Consider the following 23,857-nt stretch of genomic DNA (forward strand, 5'->3'; position numbering starts at 1 on the left):
ACAGAAGGATTGGTCAAGATAAACATATACAGAGGTACTGTACATGTAGAGATATAAAAAGGAACAGTACTTATCTGTAACTTTATCTTTGATTCAGGCATTTAAAGGGGAATGAAACCCAAATATAACATGTGGATTGAGTGAATGCAGCAATATTAGTAGAATACATACGTGGAAATTTGAGGAGAGTCGTAATTCATTGAAAAGTTATGAATTTGTAAGGTTTCAGTGCAGCCATTGCTGGATGAAAGGACTACAGTTTGTGATGTCTCATATGGAAAATGATATAAAGAAAATATATAGGCCTAGAAAGTTCCATAAAATTTCATTTTGCATGAAAAGTGCACATTACCTCAACTTGTTACTGACATGTACAAGCAGCACTGATGATTTTCTCTGGTAGCTTGTTCATGGTATTAAAATCTTTGAATTTGACATTTTGGTTGCCCGAAAAAGAAATGCATTGACCTGAAATGTACAGAAATTTACAATTTACAATGCCCGTTTAGACCATCAAAAGATTTGTAACCATTTTGGAATTTGGGTGGCCCGACATCAATTTTAAATGGCCCAGGCCATGGGTGGTTGTGGGTGATATTATTTCCCTTGCTTTCTGAAAGAGATAAGTCAGATGCTCTTTCATTATGCTAGAAAAGTGAAAATATGTAGAATTTCCTTTATAGTTTTCTATGTTTTATTTTCCATATGACGTCACAAAGTGTTGTTGTCTTCTCATCCAGCAGTGGCTGCACCAAAACTTTGATTTAAAAAAATTCATAACTATTAAAAAAAAAAAAACCAGATTGTCTGCCCTCCTCTTGACCCATGAAAGTGAAATGGAAATATCATCTCAGAGGCCAAATATTTGCTTTCTGCTTGGTGATGTTGTAGCAATTAAAAGAGATAATGAAAATAATTATAGAAATAAGAATGATAACTTACTCCTCCCATGCACAGATAAAATTGCTGAGATATCAACCTGGTGCAAGTTGAACATCAATCTTGGTTTTTTTCCTTACAGAAATGCAAATGCAAAATGAATGAAATAAACTGCAAACTGCAACTGACATGCAGGAAAGTCTTTTGTTTCTTGTATAAATACAATACTCACTGTATGCATACAATACTGTATTAGTCAATAGTACAATATACAGTATGTGTAGGTATTCTCTTCAGTATTAATGCATGTCATGTGTGTATACGTATTTACTTTCATTTTTTTTCCCCGTTGAATTAAAAAAAAAAAAAAATATTCAGCCTGAATATGTATAGCAGAAGAATATTCTTAATCATTTTGTAGCTGTCTTCTTACTACTAGTTTGCTATATTTATACAACTGTAAATGTTCTTTAACAATATCATCATTTTTATACATATGTCTTGATTTTGTCGCTCTCTTCTTTTTTAAACACTGATAAGCACACTGTTTTGCCACATTATATGTAAGTAGTGTCACTGTATAATTTTCAAGTTCTCTCGAAAATGAATTTAAAAATATAGGTCTATGACGTTAAGTGTACTGCCAGTGATACAAAATAACGTTATGCATCTTATGAAATTTGCAGAAAGGCTGTGTAGTACCAGGGCAGTGAGTATTTTTGTTAGTGTAGAATGTCTAGGTGAGCTCTTTGAACGCATCCACCCCGTTGTTCCACGAAAGACAAAAGTGAGAGTAATGCCATGAATTCAAGACCACATCGCGATGAGTCAAGCAGTTCGAGGCAAATCCAGGCATGGCCAAGTCTCACACCCACATTGCGATCGCCATGGCAACTAATCGCCTGCCCATTTATTGTGAACCCAGTGCAGTGGGGATGTAGGGGTTGATGATTAAATGGCAACAATAGTTTGACTCCGTGGTGTCACCTTTGTCGCAATTAATTTTAGGTGTGAGACGTGACAGTGACAGTATTTCAGGCAGCATTAATTGCACTAGGGCAGAGATGATGGTTGTTACACAGCATCCAATATTTGATTGCTACTGTGAGTTAGAAAGATATCATTGGAATCAAAGAAAAACAAAAAAAAAAAATCAAAAATAAGGGGGGGGGGGAGAAGGGGTATTTTTTGACAAGTGCTTCCTTCACCATTATGGATACACCATGCAACAGTGATATTATTGTATCTTGGGAGAAAAGGCATTGTACATGCACAAAACATATATGTTTTCTTAAGTCTAAGTCTCAATGGAAAACTGAGGTGATGACATTATCAGATCACTCATTTGCATATTCATATCACCTGTACTAGATAGAACTGTTCTGCAGACAAATTAGCGAAAAACGTCACAATTTCAAAACTTCCCTAATTTTCATCCAATTTTGATCAAATTTTAACTGTTGTACTCATAAGATTTTATACTTTCTTCTCAGACTAACTTAAAATTGAACAACTGGACTGGAATTCCTCTTTAATTTGGAGGTTGAACTGCAGAGATATTGCATTTGAAGTTTAGCAATAATGTAGATAGTAAAACAAATTCAATTTGTCTTAGAACTGGTGCTTTGAGTGGATTGAATGAGCAGTTTTCATCACAGGTTGAAAAGAAAGACAGGATAAAATGTAGAAAAGCTACAGTTGTCAAGCTGCTGAAGCCATCCATGTTTGGCCCCTGTAGGGGCAATTGACATGCACAACAAGGTGGCCAAATTTGTAAGATGCTGGTCAGACATCTGGATCACTGTGTCCGGTCGGCTCTCTGTCGGGTCAGGCTTGACCAGTCATGCCCATCCAATTAGGAGTCCACGTTATGCCACAGCAAGCACAACGCAAAGGTGGTGATTCATACTCGTTGATCAGTTGTCACAAGAGCCACGCTATCAAGTACTAGTACTATGTGCCTGAAATATTTGTTACTTTACATACAAGAAGAGACTCCATTCAAGAAAATACTTTTTATTTTCATTGATTGGCCTAAGTGTATAGGTAATTGTTTCAGTTATTGTGTCAGTTATCACTGAGACAGATAATAGCAACATTCTATTGTCCATACCATGTTGTGATTTTCATATTGCTATTTTTTTACAGTTTTTTTTTTTTTTTTTTTGCCGTGGAAAACAAGTAATACATGTAACTCATTCAAGAATTGGTGAAAATATCTTGGGAATTGATGTCATGAGTTTGGCATTCCCGATAGATTACATCATAGTGAGATACACTGTATGGTGGGAAAAACAAAGAAATATCAGAGTTAACATTTGTTCTTTTTTATTTTGGGTGATTTTAAGGCAAGTTTTATACAACTGAAATATTTTAAGATTTTTGTCATTTCTGTGTGTACAAAGTGTATGAAATGAATAAGAAATTGTGAGAGCATGACATCATCAACTTGATGATTTGAAGTCAAAAAGTGTTTTCCGAAAAAAAAAAAAAAAAAATTTCAAAATGTTATAACTTCCTGATTTTTTATCTGATTTTGATCATTTTTGCTCTGTTCTGCAGGGATTTTTTTCTTTTTCTTATGAAATTGATAAAATTTGGGAGTGGATTTCTTCATTAAAAGCAATGAGACCAAATGAATGTGACAAGTCTAAGAGCATGAATCCCAACATTTGCTACTGTACCTCTGTCCTGGCACAAATCCAGTGCATGCCTGGTCAGAGGCCAGTACATATGTGTAAATTCATAATTGTTGTTTCAATAGTGATTCAATACAACAAAACAAAACAAAACAAAACAAAACAAAACAAAACAAAACAAAATAAAACAAAACAAACAAAAAACAAACAAAACAGTCAAATTAATGAATAAAGAAATGAATAATAATGAATAATAAAGTACAGTATACCAACTAAATGAAATAAAAATTGCCTTGTCTGAAAGAGGAATAAAGTGAGAAAGATAAAGTTGTCATAATAGTGTGATTTTTTTGGAGGAAATTATTCTGTGAGATTTTAAACAAGATTTGTGTGTTGAATTTTGGAAGTGTGAAGATTTATTGGACACTCTATGGATACTGTAATACCAGAAATATTGGTTTATATGCATTTTGATTTCGGGAATTTCGCGAGAGCCAAGAGTTGTGAAAGTACGCAAGAGTTCTTGTCCACACTGTATGCATCGAATGCCAATGGCAGTTCATGAAAATTTCATGCACTGTGAAAAAGGCTGTCAGCTCTAAATCGCAAAAATTACATGTAATACAAAAATATCTTTCTTTACAATATGGATGCCGGGAAGCAGAATTCTCTTTCCATTCACAAGTGCTCTAGATACTGTATTTCTTATGATTTGAAATGTAAGAGATATGACTCTTCATTATTCAACTGATACCATTTCATCATTGTGAACCATCTTACAATCACACAAATTGGTTTTTGAGAGTAATTCAAGAAAAACAAAGATGATAATGTCGCTCAAGCAACTTGAATAGTAAATTGTACTACTGGCGTCCTATTCTATCACAGAGAAACTTTCAATTTCATACAGTGTATATTTGTTGAGTGTCAGAATGCATACAGTGAAGCTGTAGATAATACACATGGAAATTTGTGAAATGCATATCATGATGATGTGATGTGCAGTGTATCCGTTACTCAGTTTTGACACATTCTGTGAAATCAAAAACAATTGTCACCGTCAGATTATCAAGACAGACCTGGGCCCCGTTTTATCAAAAGATAAAATCGATTTTAAATTTCCTTACCACACAGTCTGCCATAGACTTACAGTTGAAATCAACTTTATAATCAATTTCAACTCTTTATAAAACAGGGTCCTGTTAGCATCCGTGCCTATATGTGATGGCTCTGTAAGTGTGAGTGGATCTTTGGTTTTGGTTTCAGGCAGCATCTTGAAGGACTGCTGCTTTGGCACCACCTGCACCTTTTCATTTGCAGTACAAACATTTGCCGAACAGTTTCATATTCATCGTGGGCGGATAATCGCTGTCAAGGGAGATGCAGATCAAAGGGAATGAGAGAAAAGAATGTTAGTCTATGGTTTCAGACATTAATCTTCCTGCAGTGTAGCACTGTGATAATTTGTTCAGAGAGGGTGTGCTGCCAAACTTTAATTTGACAAAATGATTGACTCTGAATCAATAGTTATTATCTTGCCTTTCAAAAGTAAAACAAGTCTTTTTTTTCGAGACCCATATGTTTCATGTCAAATTTGTCCTTTTATCACTTCAGTCAGTTACACAGTGCAGTATTTTGCTCTGCATAATAATAGTGCTGGTACGATTTTGTACTTGTTGTAATAAGAATGAATTAGCCCAGGATGATGAAATTGAGTGCAGGGGTGTGTACAAAGTATGTGTGTTCCTTGATCATCAGATTAATCCTCTGGCTGTGTGAACTATCTTTTGGGATGAGTACCTGGTAAAACAAATATGAACCCAGATCCTGATCACGTCAATCGTTGGCAGAGATTCCGGCGATCCGTAACTTCCTTGGCTACTGGCTGTCGTCTCGAGTGGCAGGGATTGACAGTTTGCCCTTTCGGGAAGGGCATACAGCATGTGCATTTGGCCTGGGGAGGTTGTGAAAGGTAGGTATGCTTCAACCAGCTCTCCTGCTGTAGTCACACAGTGCTGGAGATTGCAGTGAGGGGGCCGACTGGCCAGCCCTGTGCAGGGAGTACTGTGCAGTTTTCAGGCTCAGAAGTCATGCCATCTTGACTTGCCTGTAGTCAGAGGGAGGGCTGGATTGACACAGTGAACTGCATATATGCGAGTGGTGGTGCATTTGCCGTGAGATAGCCCTGCATGTGATGTCTGCCCTTATGGTCAGTTGGATTAGCATCGTCACATATCGGGATGGACATGTGGTGTGAGTGATAAAATGCCGCTGTTATAAGACTCTGGTGGATTGTCCATCCAGAGGTCAGTGTGGAATTTAGGTAGCGATCTTATGGCAGTAAATTGCCGCCATCTTTCATGCATGTGCCACAACATGAAAAGTAAACACAGGGAAAGTTGTAGTCCAGATCGTGCTGCACTGAATGGGCTTCATCCGAATGGAGATGCCTCTTTCTTTAGGCTGGTGATGGTCTGATGGCGTGGAAGCGAGAAAAAAAATGACTGCATAACAATCGGGAAGTGATGTGTGATTGTGATCCAGGGATAATTTAGCCAAGTGTGACTGACTTTGACATTGGCCACCATGAGTCTGTCTTCTGGAAGCAGGAGTCGGAAGAATTACGGCAGCTACAGCAAGTATGGGGCGAGTCGAGGGGCATCGTGGTTGCCACGGGAAACCTCGTCCCTGCCGTCTCCATCGGTGAGTGTGGATTGCCGTAACTCTACCGTTACCTCTGGCAACTATGCTGTGCGAGATGTCAGTGGCATCTCACAGGGGTGGTCCTGAGAGTCTTGAAGCCATTTGGGGGCAGTGATCCAAAAATGTTCGAGTTATCATATTGGAAGCATATATGCATACTTCTGTTACATCTCAAAACATCCTACCATATAAAAGTTTGACAATGAAGCCACAAATATATGGAGATATAAAGTTATTTTTCTCGATAAATCATAACTGTAGCCATTTTATTCTAGAAATGATTTCAGTGAAACTATTGCTCACATTTTTTATCTTAAAAAATATCTAACATTGATTAAATACTGATTAATATTTTAGCATTGATTGTTTCTATCCCTAACCCACATTTTAGAACTATTTGGAAGAACTAAAGCTGTTTTGTCTTTCATCTGCAAATGGTGAATAGTGGCTTTAACCTTCTCTTAAATGGCCGTGAGTACACAGAATCCTTCTATAATGTCAAGCAATACCTGTAATGGTACTCTCAATGGATGTGTTCACCTGTGCATATCTGTAGAGATGAGTTACGTATTAGGATAGTACCCGGTAGCCAGTTTGTCTCCTTCGGAAGTAAAAGTAGGCGTGAAATACGTCAATGATTGTAGAGAGTCTTATACCTTTTTTCACTACGGTGAATACTAAAATAATGGTCAATGTATCGAGAAATAATGGAAGAACAGCGTTTGTGAATTTGTGAAACTATAACTGTCTGCTCTGCACAAAGTGCACAGAAAAAATGCAATGTAATATTTGAAGAAATACATGTAATGTGTTCTTATTCCTTTTTGCACCGTTCTTTTGATTGAGTGTGAAGTTATCTTGCATTTCATAAGGCCGAATCAAATATAAAGATTAAATTCTTTTTTCAGCCATCAAGGGTAGAGCTGAGATATCAAGGTACAAATATAGCATGTCTGCAAGGACGTGTTGATCTGAGGATGTAGAAAGGGTGTATACCATGACAACTGACTTTTTTAAATAGGTTGTCATCCATGGAGCCAGAAATAGCAGTGAAGGCTGAACCTCGGACATCCAGGCTCTTTCCCTCACTCGACTTTCCCCTTCCTTCATCAAAAAGAAAAGAAAAAGAAAAAAAAGAAAGACACCGCGTATGAATCTGGTTTTAGACCCTTATTTGGTAGGTGACATAATGAAGAGGTACATTAGGACCTGATTTATATATTTTATCATCTTCCTCTGAAAGTGAGGTAGTTAAATTCATTTTATCGTGCTTTATTGATAATCAACAACTGCTCAGAACTGTTTTTGTGTCGATATGATAAATAGTGACTGCTGGTGAATGTATTTTCGTATTTTATTCCAATGACAATTTGTGAGTTTCCCTGATGGGAGGGTTTGCAGAATGGCTTATGTCAGCTAAATGAAGTGTGAGTACAGTTGAGTTCAAGTTATTCAAGGTGAAAGAAATGTCCAGAGATTATTAAAGGACAAGTTCACCTTCATAAACATAAGGATTGAGAGAATGTAGCAATATTAGTACAACACATCATTGAAAGTTTGAAGAAAATCGGTTCAAAAGTTATGAATTTTTGAAGTTTTTGTGCAGTAACCGCTGGATGAGAAGACTACTGCAGTGTGTGAATAACTTAGATGTCACATGCGTACAACAATATAAGGAAAATATAAAGAGAATTTAACAAAATTTCATCTTTTGAAAAAAGTACACATTCCCCCGACTCGTTACCGACAGATGTTATGGGTAATATTATTCCCCTTGCCTTTAGAAAGAGGCAAGTCAAGTGCTCTTTTATTATGCGAAAAAAGTGAAAATATGTTGAATTTTCTTTACATTTTCTTTATACTGTTGTACGCATATGACTCACAAGCTGTAGTAGTCTCCTCATCCAGCGGTTCCAACACAAAAATTTTAAAAATTCCTAACTTTTGCATCGATTGTCCAATTTTCCTCAAACTTTCACTGATGTGTTCTACTAATATTGTTGCATTCTCTCAATCCTTATGTTTATGAAGGTAAACTTGTCCTTTAAACTGTAGTCCAGACTTTTCATCGAGCATTGCTCCTCTTGAGCTTGATAGCAAGTATCCATAGTGCAACATTCTATGTGATTTCCTGTTAGGGGTGACAAGTTATCATGATCATGTCATACTGTTGCTCATGATCATGTCAGGATCGCTCATTGGTACGTAGAATGAACACATTTCCATGAGCTAATCCCGCTCACAGGGAAGCTCGAGGGTTTCTCTCAGACAACAGGCATTCTCCAAGCTTGGTCGAAAGTGGGAGGAGGGAGCGCAGCTGTGGAGACGCTTGCTCTCGAAGCAGACCATGTGACTGGTATGAGCATCAGGCTGTCTTGTGACTCATCATTAGCTGCCAACCTCTTTCTCCATGTTTAGCTATTAGTCCAGGGCTCGTGATTACATAACCAGCCCCCCTATGAATCACTAATCTACCCTCGCCCTCCCTACAGTGCACAGTGTACCCCAACAGTGTGATGACATTCATGGAACGTGGAAGTACGGTGAAGTTTTAAAAGAAATCACCCTAATGATTAGTCAACACTGTATGCCATCCAATGCATTTGAACTTGATGTACAAAAATCTCCAGAATATTGTAATGCCTTCTCTGCAGATGGGTAGATGATGATCTAAATACAGCACACTATATTAGTATTCAGGTATGGACACAAACTATGGACATTGCTATGTGTGATATGTACAGTGTACTTTGTCTGCAAAAGGGAATGCAGTAATAATTTCTTCATTGGCATACCTCAGGGCAGAATAATTTTGAAAGTTTGTAAACACTGAATTAGACACTGTATAGGCCTACTGATTTGTTTTCATTCTTTTGTTTAATATGCTGATTTAAAATCTGAACCCTTTTCTATTGTTCAGAAGATAATGGGAGTGTGTTCTGAATGCATATAATTATTAAAAGATTATTCTTTCTTTTGCATTGTGTATCATAGTTGTCTTATTACATTCTTATGTCAATGTAGACATTGTGTGCTGTATTCAATAGTGCAGGAATTACAACCTGAAATGGGTAAATTCCCTTTTGTTAATTTAGACAATATTTGTGATTTCAAGTAATGAATTTGTGTATTCTGTTTTCATCTCATAGTGCCCTGTCACAAAGAAACTGAAACTACTTGAAAGTGGTACCAACTGCAACTACTGCTGCAACAACTAAAATGCTTACAGTCATTTCCTTGATGTTGCTGTTTTATTGCAGTTTTATGACTTGCAAGTTGATGGAAGCAAATTTTTCCAAGCAAGAGCGAGCTCTTCCAAAGCAGTCCTTTCCATATTCTCTGGTGAACATCATCACAGTGGACGAAGGATTTATTTCTGGATCAGTGCCGACTCATTCACAGAATTTCTTTCCTTTTGCAACTTGTCGTGACGTCAGCCCTTCCCCCAGAATCGCAAGCGTTAATGGGGGCTCATCAGCGCATCGATAAGCTATATTCATGCAGCCTTGTTGTATCGCAGACTTACATCTTGGACGTGTTTGGGGGGGGGGGGGGTGATTGGAGGGCATGTTTGGAGGAGCTGCAGAACAGTGAGTCTCAGTTTTGATGTTGTCTCAGCGGCTGAACCATGCAGGGAGTGTGTGATTTCAAATATCATGCTGAACGGGAATAGCTGTCATCTGGCGCGATCGGTTATTTAAAGCTCCAAGAACGAGGGGACAGAGTCCAACAGAGGGATCTAATGTCAAGTACGGATTTGAGAAGGATCGGGATAACATCAATTGCAGATGATACTTGAAGACAAGGCAAAGACTTGATGTGTCATAGATGCCAACTTGAAAATGCGGGAGCACACACACACACACCCACACACCCACACACATGCATGAAATATTACAGGATGTACAATACATGGATATCAGTATTATAAGCAACTGAGTTGAGCTAACACAAATTTGTAAAAACAATGATACAGCAGCATGGAGCATTTGGAGGTTTCAACATGAAAAGATGCACAACTTTTAAATAATCATGCCTTTTAAAGGAAACCAAAACCCAAAGAGCAATGTGGATTGGGTGAAAACAGCAACATTAGTAGAACACATCGGCGAAAATTTGAGGAAAAATCGAACAATGAATTCAAAAGTTATTAATTTTTACAGTTTTAGTGAATGACTGGATAAGAAGACTACTAGAATTCATGATGTCATGTGTGGACAACAATATAAAGAAAATATAAAGAGAATTCCACAAAAATTCATTTTTCATGAAAATTACACATTCCGTCAACTTGATATTGACACATGTATAAGGGTAGAAATCATTCCCCCTGCTTTCTAAAAGTGGTTAGTCAAGTGATCGTTCGTTACGCTAGAAAAGTGAAAGCGTGTTGAATTTTCTTTATTATTTTCTTTATATTACTGTCCACGCATGATGTCATAAACTCAAGTAGTCTCGTTATCCAGTGGTTCCAACACCAAAAGTTTTAAAAATTCATAACTTTTGCATTGATTGTCGGATTTTCTTCAAACTTTCACTGACAACAGATGTGTTCTACTAATGTTGCTGCTTTCACTCAATCCACATTTCTCTTTGGGGTCTGGTTTCCTTTTGAGATCCGGTAGCATGGAAATTCATGGGTGGCCTGTTTGTATCGATCTTCAATCGCTGCCCAACGGGGTACATTCGGAAAGTATGGGTAGCACCCATCAGATTTTTTGGCTGTGTGTATACTTTAACAGAGAGCAGTAATAATTCAGCTTTACAACACAATTCTTCACAGTGATTCTCAAATATACTCAAACTTGGACAGCCTTCCTGCCCCATAGTGTCCCCATACTACCGTGTTTTTAAGATGGTTTTAACAGTAAGAGGGTTGTTTAGAAAGAGAAGTCTACAAATTTATACCTTATGTTTTTGTGTTTCATGCATAGTCATGAGATAAAGCCTGTATGTTCATGTAGGCAATGAGTACATGAGAGTATACTATTGTAATATCAGCTTGAAGTGTGCTCAAACCATCATGTACCACATACCACTGTTGAAGGCAGCTAAATGTGTCTGTATATTTTCAGTAGATATATATGTGTACCTTTTCTTGGGGCACAGGCTACAATTGTCACATCAGTGAATGAAATGCTTGTACAACATCTTCAGAGCTCTACCTGCACTGGTGCTGATGGTGGGGATGGGGTGTGGGGGAAGAAAATTGCAAGAATTTTAGGAATGCTTGCCTGTAGCTGCACAGCTTGGCATTTGCACAGAGGGTCTGCAGCAGATCAGACCCTGTGTATATCACAAAACACTCTCCTACCTCATACTTGGCAAATATTGAAAGCATATTTCAAGTTATGTTTACATTGGGACAGGGTAATGTACCGAAAGTGCTCTTAATATGTGTGGAAATTCATATGAATTATTTGTTTGACATTAAGAGACAATTCCAGTGCCTGTTGGTATCAAGTTATGATGTATAGAGGTGAATCTTTGCACAGTTAGCTTTTCTCTGGCCCTTTTAGTAATATTGTGTTCACATCCACAGAGAAGAGTAGCTATTAAAGAGAGTTCATAAGTTCATGTAATCGCACACAGTGTATACAATTTTGAATTCAGAGTGGGTAGCATCATAGAATCTAACGTAGAATTGCGTTTTACTTATTTTATTGTTATGTTATATTATGTTAAAGCATGGTGGTATTGCGTACTGAGAGCTGAGAATCTGTTGTGGAAGAGACTAGAGATTTACACTTTGTATACTATTTGGTAGTGAAAGCTGTGTTCATGACAACTTGCAGAAATCTTGAATGAATGTTCGCTGTTACCAAGCTACAGTGTAGGAAATTCTTTGAAGTTGTTTGTTTGATTAAGGTTTATGCAACAGGACGTAAATAATCATTGATGCAAATGAATTTTCTACAGTAATAATGGAAATTATGATATCATCGCATATAGAGTCAAAATTGTGTTCTTCACATGTCAGACAAAATTTGTTATTTGTGCATACAAAAGTTGGCCCTGCCTTGAGACTTCATACAAACAGCAACTCAAAATGTCAACAGAAGTAGTTCCTCACTTTTAGGAAGAGAAGTACAGTATGATATAGTGTCAATTTTAGTTGAAGAAAATAAATCAAACTGATTGCTTTGAATTTTCCTATTGTACGTTTTCTGAACAAAGCATGCAAGCAGCGCTAGAACGGTGATTTGCCCACCATCATCAATCAAGCACCTGACCCACACAACCCCCCCCCCCCTTCCAGCCAGAACACAATAGAAAAATTTATACTTTCAGAACTGGTTGAGGCCATGTTTCATTCATGCTGGTGTTCCACCCACTCCGTTCCCCCAGCTCCCTGCAAGTGGGGAGTGGAGAAATCCCCATCCATGTTATTTTGGAATTATTTAAGGAGAAGGCAAATTTACATGCTCCTGTGACTCATTCAGAGAATGCCAAGGAGCTCCGCGGGGCAGTGTTTATCCGCAGTGTATTGTGTCAAGGAGCGCAGACTGCAATATGGGCTGCAAGTTGCCATAAATGGAGAGGACTCTATTCAGGGTGCCCCCCTGGAGGATAAGACACAACTGAGAGACGAAAACAACAACAACAGCCCCCCAAAAGTCTTGGAGTCCAAGTTATATTATTCAGTGGGAGCAGCCAGACTGCGCATTCTCTCCCATTTTATTTTGTTTCGATGTTTTATTAGGTTTGGCGACGGGGCAAAATTTGGGGGATTCTATTTTAGCGTGTAGAGGGGAAGGAATGACGGGATGTGAATGTGTGGTGAATATCAGATATTTTCATTGTATCTGTGCATGTTGCACCTGTGGAACTGCAAAGAGTCATTCTTCCCCTGTGTGATGACATGCCATAGCCATCTTAGCTGGAAGAAGTGAAGAGAGGCTGATCCGTTGCACACTTGGCACACACACAGACTCAGACACACATACCAATATAGACATGCACATATTATGTCAGAGAGTATGTACAATGCTGCCAATCAATATGTAGACCTTATTTTGTTGTTGAAATATCAAAACCATACAAAGTACATGTACGGCATGAGAAATTACATAACTGATCAATACTCAGAGCGGGAAAATAATTTTTATCTTATCAGTTTTTGTTTTCATGAATGCCCAACTCCACATTTTTAGAAGCTACTCTGAAGGTTGTCAAATATCAAACAAATACTGTATACGCCGAATATTTAGCGAGGTTTTTATTTTTGCGAATTTCGCGAAATTAAAGACACGCGAAAATATTGACTCTGATCCCGATGTGTATGTGACGTACACGTACGCGTGTTACTGTACATTATTTTCTCCGTTGGTACAAGACTCCACGATCGCGAATTTAACCACTCGCGAAATCGTCTGGAATTCCCGATGCGCAAAAATTTAGACTCACAAAATATATGGCATATACAGTAAAAGAAATGAGGAAGGTTTTACACTTTGAAATCGGCATCAAAAACATACGTACACAAGATAAAAAAGTAATACAAGTAACTGCTTCACGAGGTTTATATTTTTTTTTTTCAGTTTTACTGTTAGTCAATACATTTACAATGTATCTATTAATACATCAAATATCAAGCTACACATCATTACAAGGGCATTTCCTCCTAGCTACAATGCACACTTTAGCCTTGCCCAACATAGCAAGAAGAAATGTTTGCTGGATTCCAAGTATAGGCCTATGATGTATGCATGTAATTACTCAGTGGGAACAGATTTGATTGACTGCTACTCATTACTAGGCTCTGGGAGGGGGCGATACCCAAGACTCTGAATGTTTTTAGTAAACTACCTCTTTCTGCTTCTTGTTCTGGTTGCGTGCATAGAGCAATCTATTTCATTTAGAGAAGGCCTAGGCCAAGGCCAAGAAACCCTCTTCTCAGTGTGCTCAATCAGGTTCATTAATTAGCCCAGATGTGTCGAGCGACCCGCCCGATCGATGTGCTTAAGGGTCTAATTCTGGAACTCATACCGGCAAAGTATTTCTCTCAGCTCCCAAATCTCTCCTGCTTTACCTTATATGGCTCTTTCCCTACATCTGTTCAGCTCCTGAATGGCTCTTCTGGAAGAAGACCCAGGAGTGATCTTGACGCATATATTTTATGATGCAAGATTATGACATTGAGCAATTTTCTTCTTTAGAGAAAAGAGAAGATTGTAAACCCTTTAAACTTGCTCTAATGAACAGCTTTTGTTTAATGATAGTCATTATTCTAAAGTATTAGAAAGTACAATTTCGTTACTCTGCATGAAAAAAAAAATACAACAAGCAAACACCCAAAGAGCTATCAACTTGGATAGAGATGCCTGCCAAAGTCCTGCCATTCATATTGCATCCTTAACTTAATGTCATAGTTTCACTTGACATACTGAATGAATATGTATTTATCATACATTTTTGGAAGAAGCATTTTCCTCTTGCATCTTTTCTATTGGTTGGAAAGTAAGCAGTAAGAGCTATGTTTGCTTTTCTCCCCCTCTCCGTCTCTGTCTCTCCCCATCCCATGCACTCATCTTTAGCAAAGAAGATTATCTGCAAGGGATTAAGAACAAGAATCATGCAGGCACCAGGCAACATCTTAGAACCGAGCTGGCATACATTAAAAAATGTTATGTAACCCCATAGTTTGTGATGTAATGGGCATCACCATGACAATGAGAAGGAAAAATGATGTTTGCAGAGTCAAGTGAGTCATGGCCTGATTCTCTTGTCCTGGATCAGAGTTAATTAATGGGGGAAGATGGTCCACATGAAAGAGCCTGATATACCATGAGGCATTAAGACAACCGGTCTATTGACGGGGGAAATGCGCACGTGCCAATTTCATCACCAGAAAGGTGGGAAGAATGCCCCATCGTTTTACCACTGTGTATCAAGATACCGACGGAGCAGGTGGATGGGGTGTTGAGCGTTGCAGTATAATCCAGTTGGTCGTGCAGTGTTCTCCCTTCTGGTATGTGATGTGATAGTAAGTGTGCCCATTCATAAAATTTGCCTCATTGTCTTTCACCCATGCCAGTATCTCGCCCCCCCCCCCCTCTGAAATGGAATTTCTCTTGGCAGTATCTTATGCAACATGCCCAGATATGTCGGCTGTGATTTTATCACATTTAATCACAATAGTTACCTGCACTGCCCATCCAATGTAGGAGATATACATGTTATCATACAGAAAGCTGTTCAGCATAAAGTTTTTGAAGAAATGTCTGCAATGTGAACAAGACTCATCTTGGTTTGCCCAATAGCAAAGCACAGGTTATTAACAGTTGTTGAATAGCAGTGATGCAGCAATGGTAATGGGATTTAACCAATTTGGTTGGATTCTCGGCAGTCGTTGCCCCAAATTTCTCTGCGTGGCATCATCTGTTTCCACGGCGAGAGGAGGAGGACCGGTTGATTTGGGATGCAGCTCACTTCCCGTGACCAATGATGCTCATCGCCTCGGCCATCCATCCTCCTAGAAGCTGGGAGCCACGCTTCATCAGTGTTCTCTGATGAGATTTATAAGGGCATCTGGTCTTCGACTGCTGCTCCCCAGCGATGGTGGTGGGGGGTGTTTCGAGATGGAGAGAATGACTCACTTTGGCGTCGCTCTTTTGGGAGAAAGATGACTAAAGCATAGCTATGCCCCATGCCCCTTAATGCCAGCTCCCTTGGCCACATGAATCAGCCTTGTGCGGGCATCTCTTTAGTTTCCTGATTTGAAAATTCATATGAAATGTTGGTAAATCACTGCCAAAAGGCTGGAGATTCTCTTCTGCAGTCACTTAATAAGCTCATGTGAGAAATGTTTGGATACCAATTCAGGCATGCCAAACTGTACGTCATGTATTAAAGTGGACCGACACTGCAGAGAAAGTATGACAATATTTTTTTCTTCTTTAAGTGTATTTCAGAAGAAAATCTTGACAAGTGAAAATTGAAAATAAATCATATGAGATTGCTTGGATCCCTAGATATCATGGCTGCAGTCAAGTTGTTTGTCTTTGACTGTGCGGTATAGCAAGTAAATATCGGTCAAAGGAAAGGGGGAGATACTGAACTGAATGGCCGTAGGATATAGATCCAAGTTTAACCAATGAAACCCCTGCTGTAGCTGGCGCTCACTTGACTCACTGATTGTATATTTGGTCACCCACAGAAAAAAAAAAAAATAGAAGTCAAAACAAAACAGCCATCCATCCTTGATGGTTGTTTACACCATCTATGAGCACTGGCTTTGTACAGTCTATCTGGGTTGTTTACAGTTGGAACATTGGAAGCTGTGATGCATTCTAAGTACAGGATACATACATTTGTTGACAAATTCTTGATTGATCCCATGGAATGGGATGAGCTGTTATTCATTAATACTTCGCTCTCTTCAGCCAACCAAATCAGAGCAGATCCATTATGGATGAGTCACTTTCTGTACTATTATTAATGGGAGGAGAGTTAAGAGATACAATAAGATTGGCAAAGGAGATGTCACATTGTGTTTCTTCCTATTACTGTATACGCCAAATATTTCGTGAGGTTTTTATTTTCGCGAATTTCGCGAGTCAGGTGCTATTTGCAAAATTAAAGACACGCAAAAATATTGACTCTGATCCTGATGTGGATGTGACGTACGCATGTACATTTTTCCATTCAGTACTGGACTCCACAGTCACGAATTTAACCACTCGCAAAATCATTTGGAATTCCCGATTCGCGAAAATTTAGACTCGCGAAATATATGGCGTATACAGTAATCATTGCTTCGGTAATGATTTTTGTTTGAGCCTCACCATTGCCTGCACCCTCATTGTCAGTTGTCAAGTCGAGAAGCACTGCATATAAAATGATAAGTATGGTATGATGTGATCTACACTCCATCAAAGCCAAGGTGATTCTGTATCAATCATGGCATTTGTTGTAATTGCTTTTAACATGTGTGCTACAGTGTTCCGGTAATGCTGAAGCAATGCATTGGTCATAGAACATTCACATTATACGGTACATAACATACACAGTGCTTTTTGTTTCATCAGTTAATTTTTTGTGAATGCCCAAGGGACTTTGATTAGTAAAAAACAAAACAAAAAAGAAACAAATAAAAAACAACAACTGGTTATCTAATTTGTTAATTATAAGACTTTTGTGTGTTCTGTGGTGGTGAATAATATACGTGTGCATGCATTTCTTGTGGAATTGTTATAGGAACCTGCTTTTACCAATGATGGGGTTTCCTCTTGTCTACACGCTTTTCAATATACAGAAGCAAGGCAAGGGATTGATGGAATTCTCCAAGTCTGATCTGATGCGATTTCTTGGACTCCTAGAGGCGGAGCTCCAGGCAAGAGATCTGGTCATCAACAGCCTCAAGGTAAGCTAACATCTTTGTGCAAGCAACTATCCACTCATGTTAGGTATCTATCTCTCCCAGCAAGAAATGCAGTGTGTGGGACTGGGCAGGGCTGGCATGCTATCTATTCTAGTGAATCTGGTACAAGAGTCCATTCTATCCTTGCCCACAAACGCTCTGATGTGAAGTTGGCACAATATTGCTAAAGTTTTGTATTGAATTACTGAGGTAGTGAGTTAAAGGCCTTTTAATTCTCTGTAATTTCATGTTGTTGTTGTTGTTGTGGGGAATCGTGTATGTTTGTTATTGGGAATCAGGTGGTCCTACCATACATGGTCATGAATAACTCTAATATATTGCATCACAATCCAGAGAGAAGTGCAGAGTGTATGAATGGTGCTGTTAAGTAACTTGTTAAGCGTGCAGAATATATCCCACACTTAGCAGAATTTTGTTTGTGATGACTATCGCAAGATGATGAAGGATAAATGAAAACAACCTACGAAAAACATCCGAGAGCAAAGTTTGCAGATGGGTGCCTTTGAAATACGTCTTTGATATTTCTGGCCTCGCAGCTATTCATACATGCTGTCATGGGACAGCAAGGCCCAAGCAAGCGTAACAGCATTCTGAAGGATTCACGACCCCGGAGGATTAATGCCAAGTGTCAATTGCAATAAGAACCCAGCAGCTGTGTTTGGGAAACCCGAAACTCTTTTCCTCCGCAGTTGTGTCGTTGGCACCTTGATCGCAAAACAAATACAAGTATGCCATTCCCCGCTTGCCCCGTGTAGACCGCGCCATGTGTCCAGCATGTTCCCGTAGAAATGTGCTGTGCTAATTACGCAGGTGATTGTTTACGGGTAATCATCGTGCATGTGCGGCTGCTTTGCTGGACTTGATGTGGGTGCGAAACTGAAGGTGCTAGAGCAGATTATGGTGGCTTCCTGATCAACAACCAATTAGGCAACCTTTCCATGGAGTCATATAAAAATGGTTTTGCTGCAGGCTACTACAAGTGAAAAGTTCCAAGATATTTCTAGTAGACGGATGCTAAGACAGTCGGCTAAGACCTACTTTTCATGCCATCACCGATAGACCTTCTCTGTTTTATTTTTCCATTCCTTTGCCAGGGCTTAACACTCCTAACTTTTTCCTCTAGTGGCCCATTCAAGCCACTCGAGTCTTGAAATCTGAAATTTTGGTGGTCTATTAAAGATATGTGGTGGCCCGAAACAAAAAAGGAAAAAAGATATAATGATCCATTTTGAATCTTGGCTTGACATCAATTATGGTGGCCCTGGGCCACCACTAATGTTGAGCCATACCTTTGCAGTGTTAAAAGTAGTAGCAACAATAGAGACCCCGCCCCCAGAACACCTTCAGGATTCAAAACTGGCCAAATTGATGAGGTCCTGTTTCTTCAAACATGTTCATGTACAGGCCCAATTGATAAAAATTGTGAGCAGCTGTAAACTGGCTAGAGAGGAAGCGGTACAAATTTACATTTGACAAAACGTGGTATTAAGCCCATGGAAAGGGCGTAGAGATATTCTTGTCCATGTGGCCTTGGACCTTCAGGAATTTCATTTTGACTAGAGGGAAAGATGAAATTGATTCCACAATCCTTGGAAATGGAAGCAAAGCCCTGTAAAGTGACCCCTTTTGACTGATGTGGTTAATAGCTAATATGTTAAGCAGTGCCCACTTGCATGGCCTCACCACTTAGCTGAAGTCTCAATTGCAGGCGTGATTTACCCTTACGAAGCTTGATCTCCTCTTTATCATCTCAGTTCATATCCATTTTTGAAGTTAAAAAAAATCAAAACTTTTTTTCTTGAGAGCTTGTCTCCCTTTCCTGATTAACACCATTTTACGATTAATCATTCAATTAGAACTCCCCTAAATATTTTAATACTCTTGTAGGGGTATATTTTGGCCAATTTGCTTTTCTGAATGATTTTCAAATCGTTTTGTCAATGACATACGCAGTGCAATCATACTCAGCTGGAGAATATTTGTTATTTGTACATTTTTAGAATGCCAAATCATGAAACACCTTCGTTCTTTGCTGTACTCCTTATCTGGATACTCTAATTTCAACAGTGCTGTACACAGCAGGGTACTTTGCCCAAATCTGTATGTCACTCTCATCAAGTACTCACTGCTAAAATATTTTTTTAATTTTTTTTAAATATATTACTTACAATCTAATAATCATTCGAATAACATTGTAACCATACTTGTTGTAGTTGTATAGTACCTTGCTGTAGTGATAAAAAATAAATACCTGTAGGCTTTCTGAATGGTCGAAAATCATGTATAAATGTGTTTAAAACTACTTAGAAAGTTATAAATCTAAATTAGATTTTGATTTTTTAAATACATTTTGAAGCAGAAAGGGATGTTTCAATTATCATGTTTAGCACATAATATCTTTGATAGTCCAGTGCTTTTTTTTTTTTTTGCTAATCAACTTTCATTTGTTTCTGTTTGTGTGCTTGTTGTCTTTATGGCTTTACATCTAAAAGAAATATTAGCTAACCTTAAATAATATTCACATGGACAAGCTATGTTCTTTTCACTTGATACGTATACACAGTGCATGCATGCATTTAAGATACATACACATATTTTAGCATGCATTTGTATTAAAAATTCTGCAAGTTTTGCTGCAAAGCCCATCATAGAATTCATGGCATGTTATTTTAGTGAATATCAGTTTTGTGTTTCTGTTTGTGCAGACACATTTTGCAGCATCTCGTATGCTTGTAACTCGAAATCAGATTATGAAAGTGTGATCACTCATGAGATTACTTTGCTGTGTGAAAGCGTCCAAGTGCCAAGTATGACACGGTGTGAAAGTCGTGTTGTGCGAAAGGAGCCACTGTAGTCTGTGGAGAGTAATTACTTCCATGTCATTCACCTGCCTTATGGATCCCCCCTGTCCCCCTCACGCTCTGTAATCATGCCAAATGCTATTGAATAGATCTAATTAGCAAGAAACGTGCGCTTGGCTGGCTAATTAGTGGACCAGCTAATTATGCCGCGTGAATGGCTCCTGTGTTTGCCTTCTACGATATTGGGCAAATATGAGTTACGTTGTCGTGCTTTTCAGGTTTTTTTTTTTAAATATTTTTTTTTTTCTTGACCAGGATGTCTGCTAGTGCATTTACAAATTTGTGGACTGGGGAGAAATAAATGACGGAGATTAATTCATGGATTGAGTGCCGAGTTCGATGGGTTTATTTAGGAATACAAATTAAGCCGAATCTTGTAGAGGGTTGGAGCTTTAACATGGTATGCATAATGCAGTGTTTACATTAGCAGAGCCATGATCTGATTGAGTGCTAATTAGAAAATAGTCTGTACCATGTTATTTCATCGTAATAGCTTACATTTCATGATATGGATAAGAATATGGAAACTTATTGGAAGAATAAGGAAAAAAAAACACAAAGTGCATTGAAGCCAACAAAAAGGGTAGCCTATATCTACCAAGTGCTCGTGTATTACAATAAGAAAGTCTTCAGAGGTTTGTTTGTAATGAAGATATGTTTCAAAACTTGTCTACCAGAAAATTAAATTGAATCATGAAATTGAATTTAATTGAATTAAGCTATGATTTTTTTCTTTTCACGTAGCTTCTATGAAAGCATGGAATGCTTGTGAGAGAGCAACCACTAGACAGACAACTTTTTAAGTCTTTTCTGAAAGACTATTTATGATTATACATCATTTTCTTTTGCCTCTATATCGATGGCACTTATGGAAGAAACAATGAATTTTGTGAATGTTGTGACATGTCTAGTTTGAGTAAATGTCAGGAGGAAATTAGAGCTCTCTGCTGTAAAAGTTTGCCCGCGCAGATAACAAATTTGAGCAGATCCGTGATGCGCAGGAGGCAAAAACCGAGGCAGCTGGCTACTCATTCAGCGACACAGCTGTTTCGGAGATTCAGGGGTCGCGACGCTGCGCCAACAACTCTGCTGCATCTCCCCCGAAAGCGTGGACTCGACAGCTGACGAGGATGGCAGTTAAAGGAAAAAGAACTCCCGAGACCTTGCGCTCTAGAAAAAAAAAAAGTGACAGTAACGCCCGAAGAAGGAAATTGAGCGACGAGAGATATATCCGTCAGTGAAATTGAATAGAGACCTTTAAATCACACCCAATGAAGAGTCCTCATTGGTCTTTAATAATGAGTCTCACTAGTCCTCCTTCTGAGTCTACCTCCCAACTAAAAAATTGAATAAAATTTCACCTAATTTAATACGTTGCCATAGCGAGGACTTTTCATGGTACCTCTTGATATAGGTGCAGATTTCAGTGCCGTTACCAATGGGTTTAATATTGTTTAGTTAATAGTAATTGCTTTCTCAGTGCAAGATACATTGTACACAAAAGTTATACATTGAAATTGATCAGATAGATGTCTCATACCATCAGCTATCATGGGGAAACACCAGGAAGTGTTTCTGTTGATCCTATGTTGAGGTGTATGTTTGTTCATGTCTTTTGTGTGGCTGGCATGTCATGATGCGAGGGAATCGTGTGAGTCATGTATGATAATCTGACTTTACTTGCCAGCGAGGGCAGTATCTTTGAATCTCTGATTCACAGTTCAAGGGTGTGAGCAAAAATTGAGTTCAAAAAAAGTATCTTTGAACATTTGGAAAACCTGTAAACTCTGCATGTAGTTGTATGTAACCAGAAATGCATCTGGCCTACTAGTATATCTGGAAAAAAAAAATTATAAGCATGTATGTGTGTGTGTTGGCACATATGTGTGTGTGTGTGTGTGTGTGTGTGTGAACATTCAGAAACCCTGCCAGGGAAATCTCAGAAAGTCAATGTAAACAAATACAAGACCATTTTGAATTCATTTTGCACAACTGCAATGTATGTAGATAAACTGCTTTTGGCAGTTGGACTGTGTATGATAATCTATAAACTATCCTTTTAGAATGAACTGTGTGAGTCTCAAAAGCTCACTTGTGTCCTGATCCTAATCTTTAGTGTTATTGTCCTACAAAACCATTGAGCTAACATTTTCAAACGTTATGCATCTATATCTTTTGTTATTGAGGTTATTATTTCTGGCAACCTGAAAGCTTCCTCTAGGCTCACATGACAGAGCAAGATAAACAACTATATGTGCAAAGTGGATTCCAGATATTGAAATATGCAAAAAGAACAGGTGAAACAGATATTTAGCCAACAGGTCCTCGTGGAAATACATGTATCTATCCATAAATCTATAAGTATAATACACACCTGGAGGAACAGTCTTGTTTACTCTAAAACGAGGAATGTTTGCGTGCATTTTAATTTTGCAAATTTTGCGAGAGCCAAGATTCGTGAAATTAAAATACATGTGAAATTTCTTGTCTACACTATACGCATTGAATGCCTGTGGCAACCCGCGTAAATTTCATGCCGCGAAGAAGGCCGTCAGCTCCAATTCGTGAAAATATTGTGTTTTACAGTAAACTGTACCACATTCATTGTGTTTTCAAGGAAATACCTTAAAATATCAGGAGACACGTTTTGGCATGTAAACAGTCAACCAAGAATAGCACTTAGATCTGGCAGTATAACAATCATCATGTGCATGTGTACACTGTAAAGTGCATACATCCCCTATTCACGAACATACAGCACGTTTATTGAATATGGTCCTTGTGCAATATTTGCGACAAGGGAAAACTTAAATTAGTCAAAGGATGATCTTTAATATGTGTCTTGTTCTTCAGCAATGATTTATTGAGCACAATGTCTAGCCTCATGAAATGTATTAAGTATATTTAATTACTTAATCATTTATTCCTATATTGCTGTAATTAAAATCAAATAATGGTGTAAACAAATTTATATGGTGTTAAAGGGAACCATCTGAAGATCTAGGATAACTCTGAAATGCACTGAAGGACAAAGTTACAAATTAACGTAATGAATACAATCCCTCTTGTCCCGCATGAAGGGAAATTCAGGCCACGATTGCCAATTTTAAGGAGTTCCTGTTTTGAACAGGGTCAGCAGTTGGCCATGAGTGCAATTTCTTCTCGCTGGGAACTTTTAATTAGCACACATGATACTTTTGATGTGATCTAGCACAATAGTTTCTTCTAATATGAGTGAATCTTGATGCACTGAGTCTTTCGTCACTAGCACGTTATAATTTAGAATTAATCACACGACTTTGCTTTTGCTGTAAACTGCTTTATATGTATCCTTGGACAAATAACATTACGCATGTTGTTTAGGTTTCAGAGACATAGGGTGGGACGGAAAG

The 23,857-nt window shown here is 38.4% G+C and overlaps 1 protein-coding gene across 2 annotated transcripts in view; it reads left to right on the plus strand.

Moving 5' to 3' along the window:
• The window catches only part of LOC139724105 (uncharacterized), a 134,373-nt gene that overhangs the window by 9,373 nt on the left and 101,143 nt on the right, over positions 1-23,857 (plus strand). Inside the window, exons 1-2 of one of the 2 annotated variants that reach the window (XM_071635304.1) lie at positions 5,332-6,221; positions 17,479-17,586. In XM_071635304.1, the coding sequence (XP_071491405.1) occupies positions 6,105-6,221; positions 17,479-17,586 (225 nt within the window). In that variant the 5' untranslated portion in view covers positions 5,332-6,104. Of the gene's footprint in view, positions 1-5,331; positions 6,222-17,478; positions 17,587-23,857 lie in introns of those variants that run through there. The other variant, XM_071635303.1, reaches the window with a different exon arrangement.

The sequence above is a fragment of the Diadema antillarum genome, unplaced genomic scaffold (genome assembly GCF_040938485.1).
Source record: "Diadema antillarum isolate AM-2024a unplaced genomic scaffold, OU_Dant_1.0 scf00000207, whole genome shotgun sequence".
NCBI lineage: Eukaryota > Metazoa > Echinodermata > Echinoidea > Diadematoida > Diadematidae > Diadema > Diadema antillarum.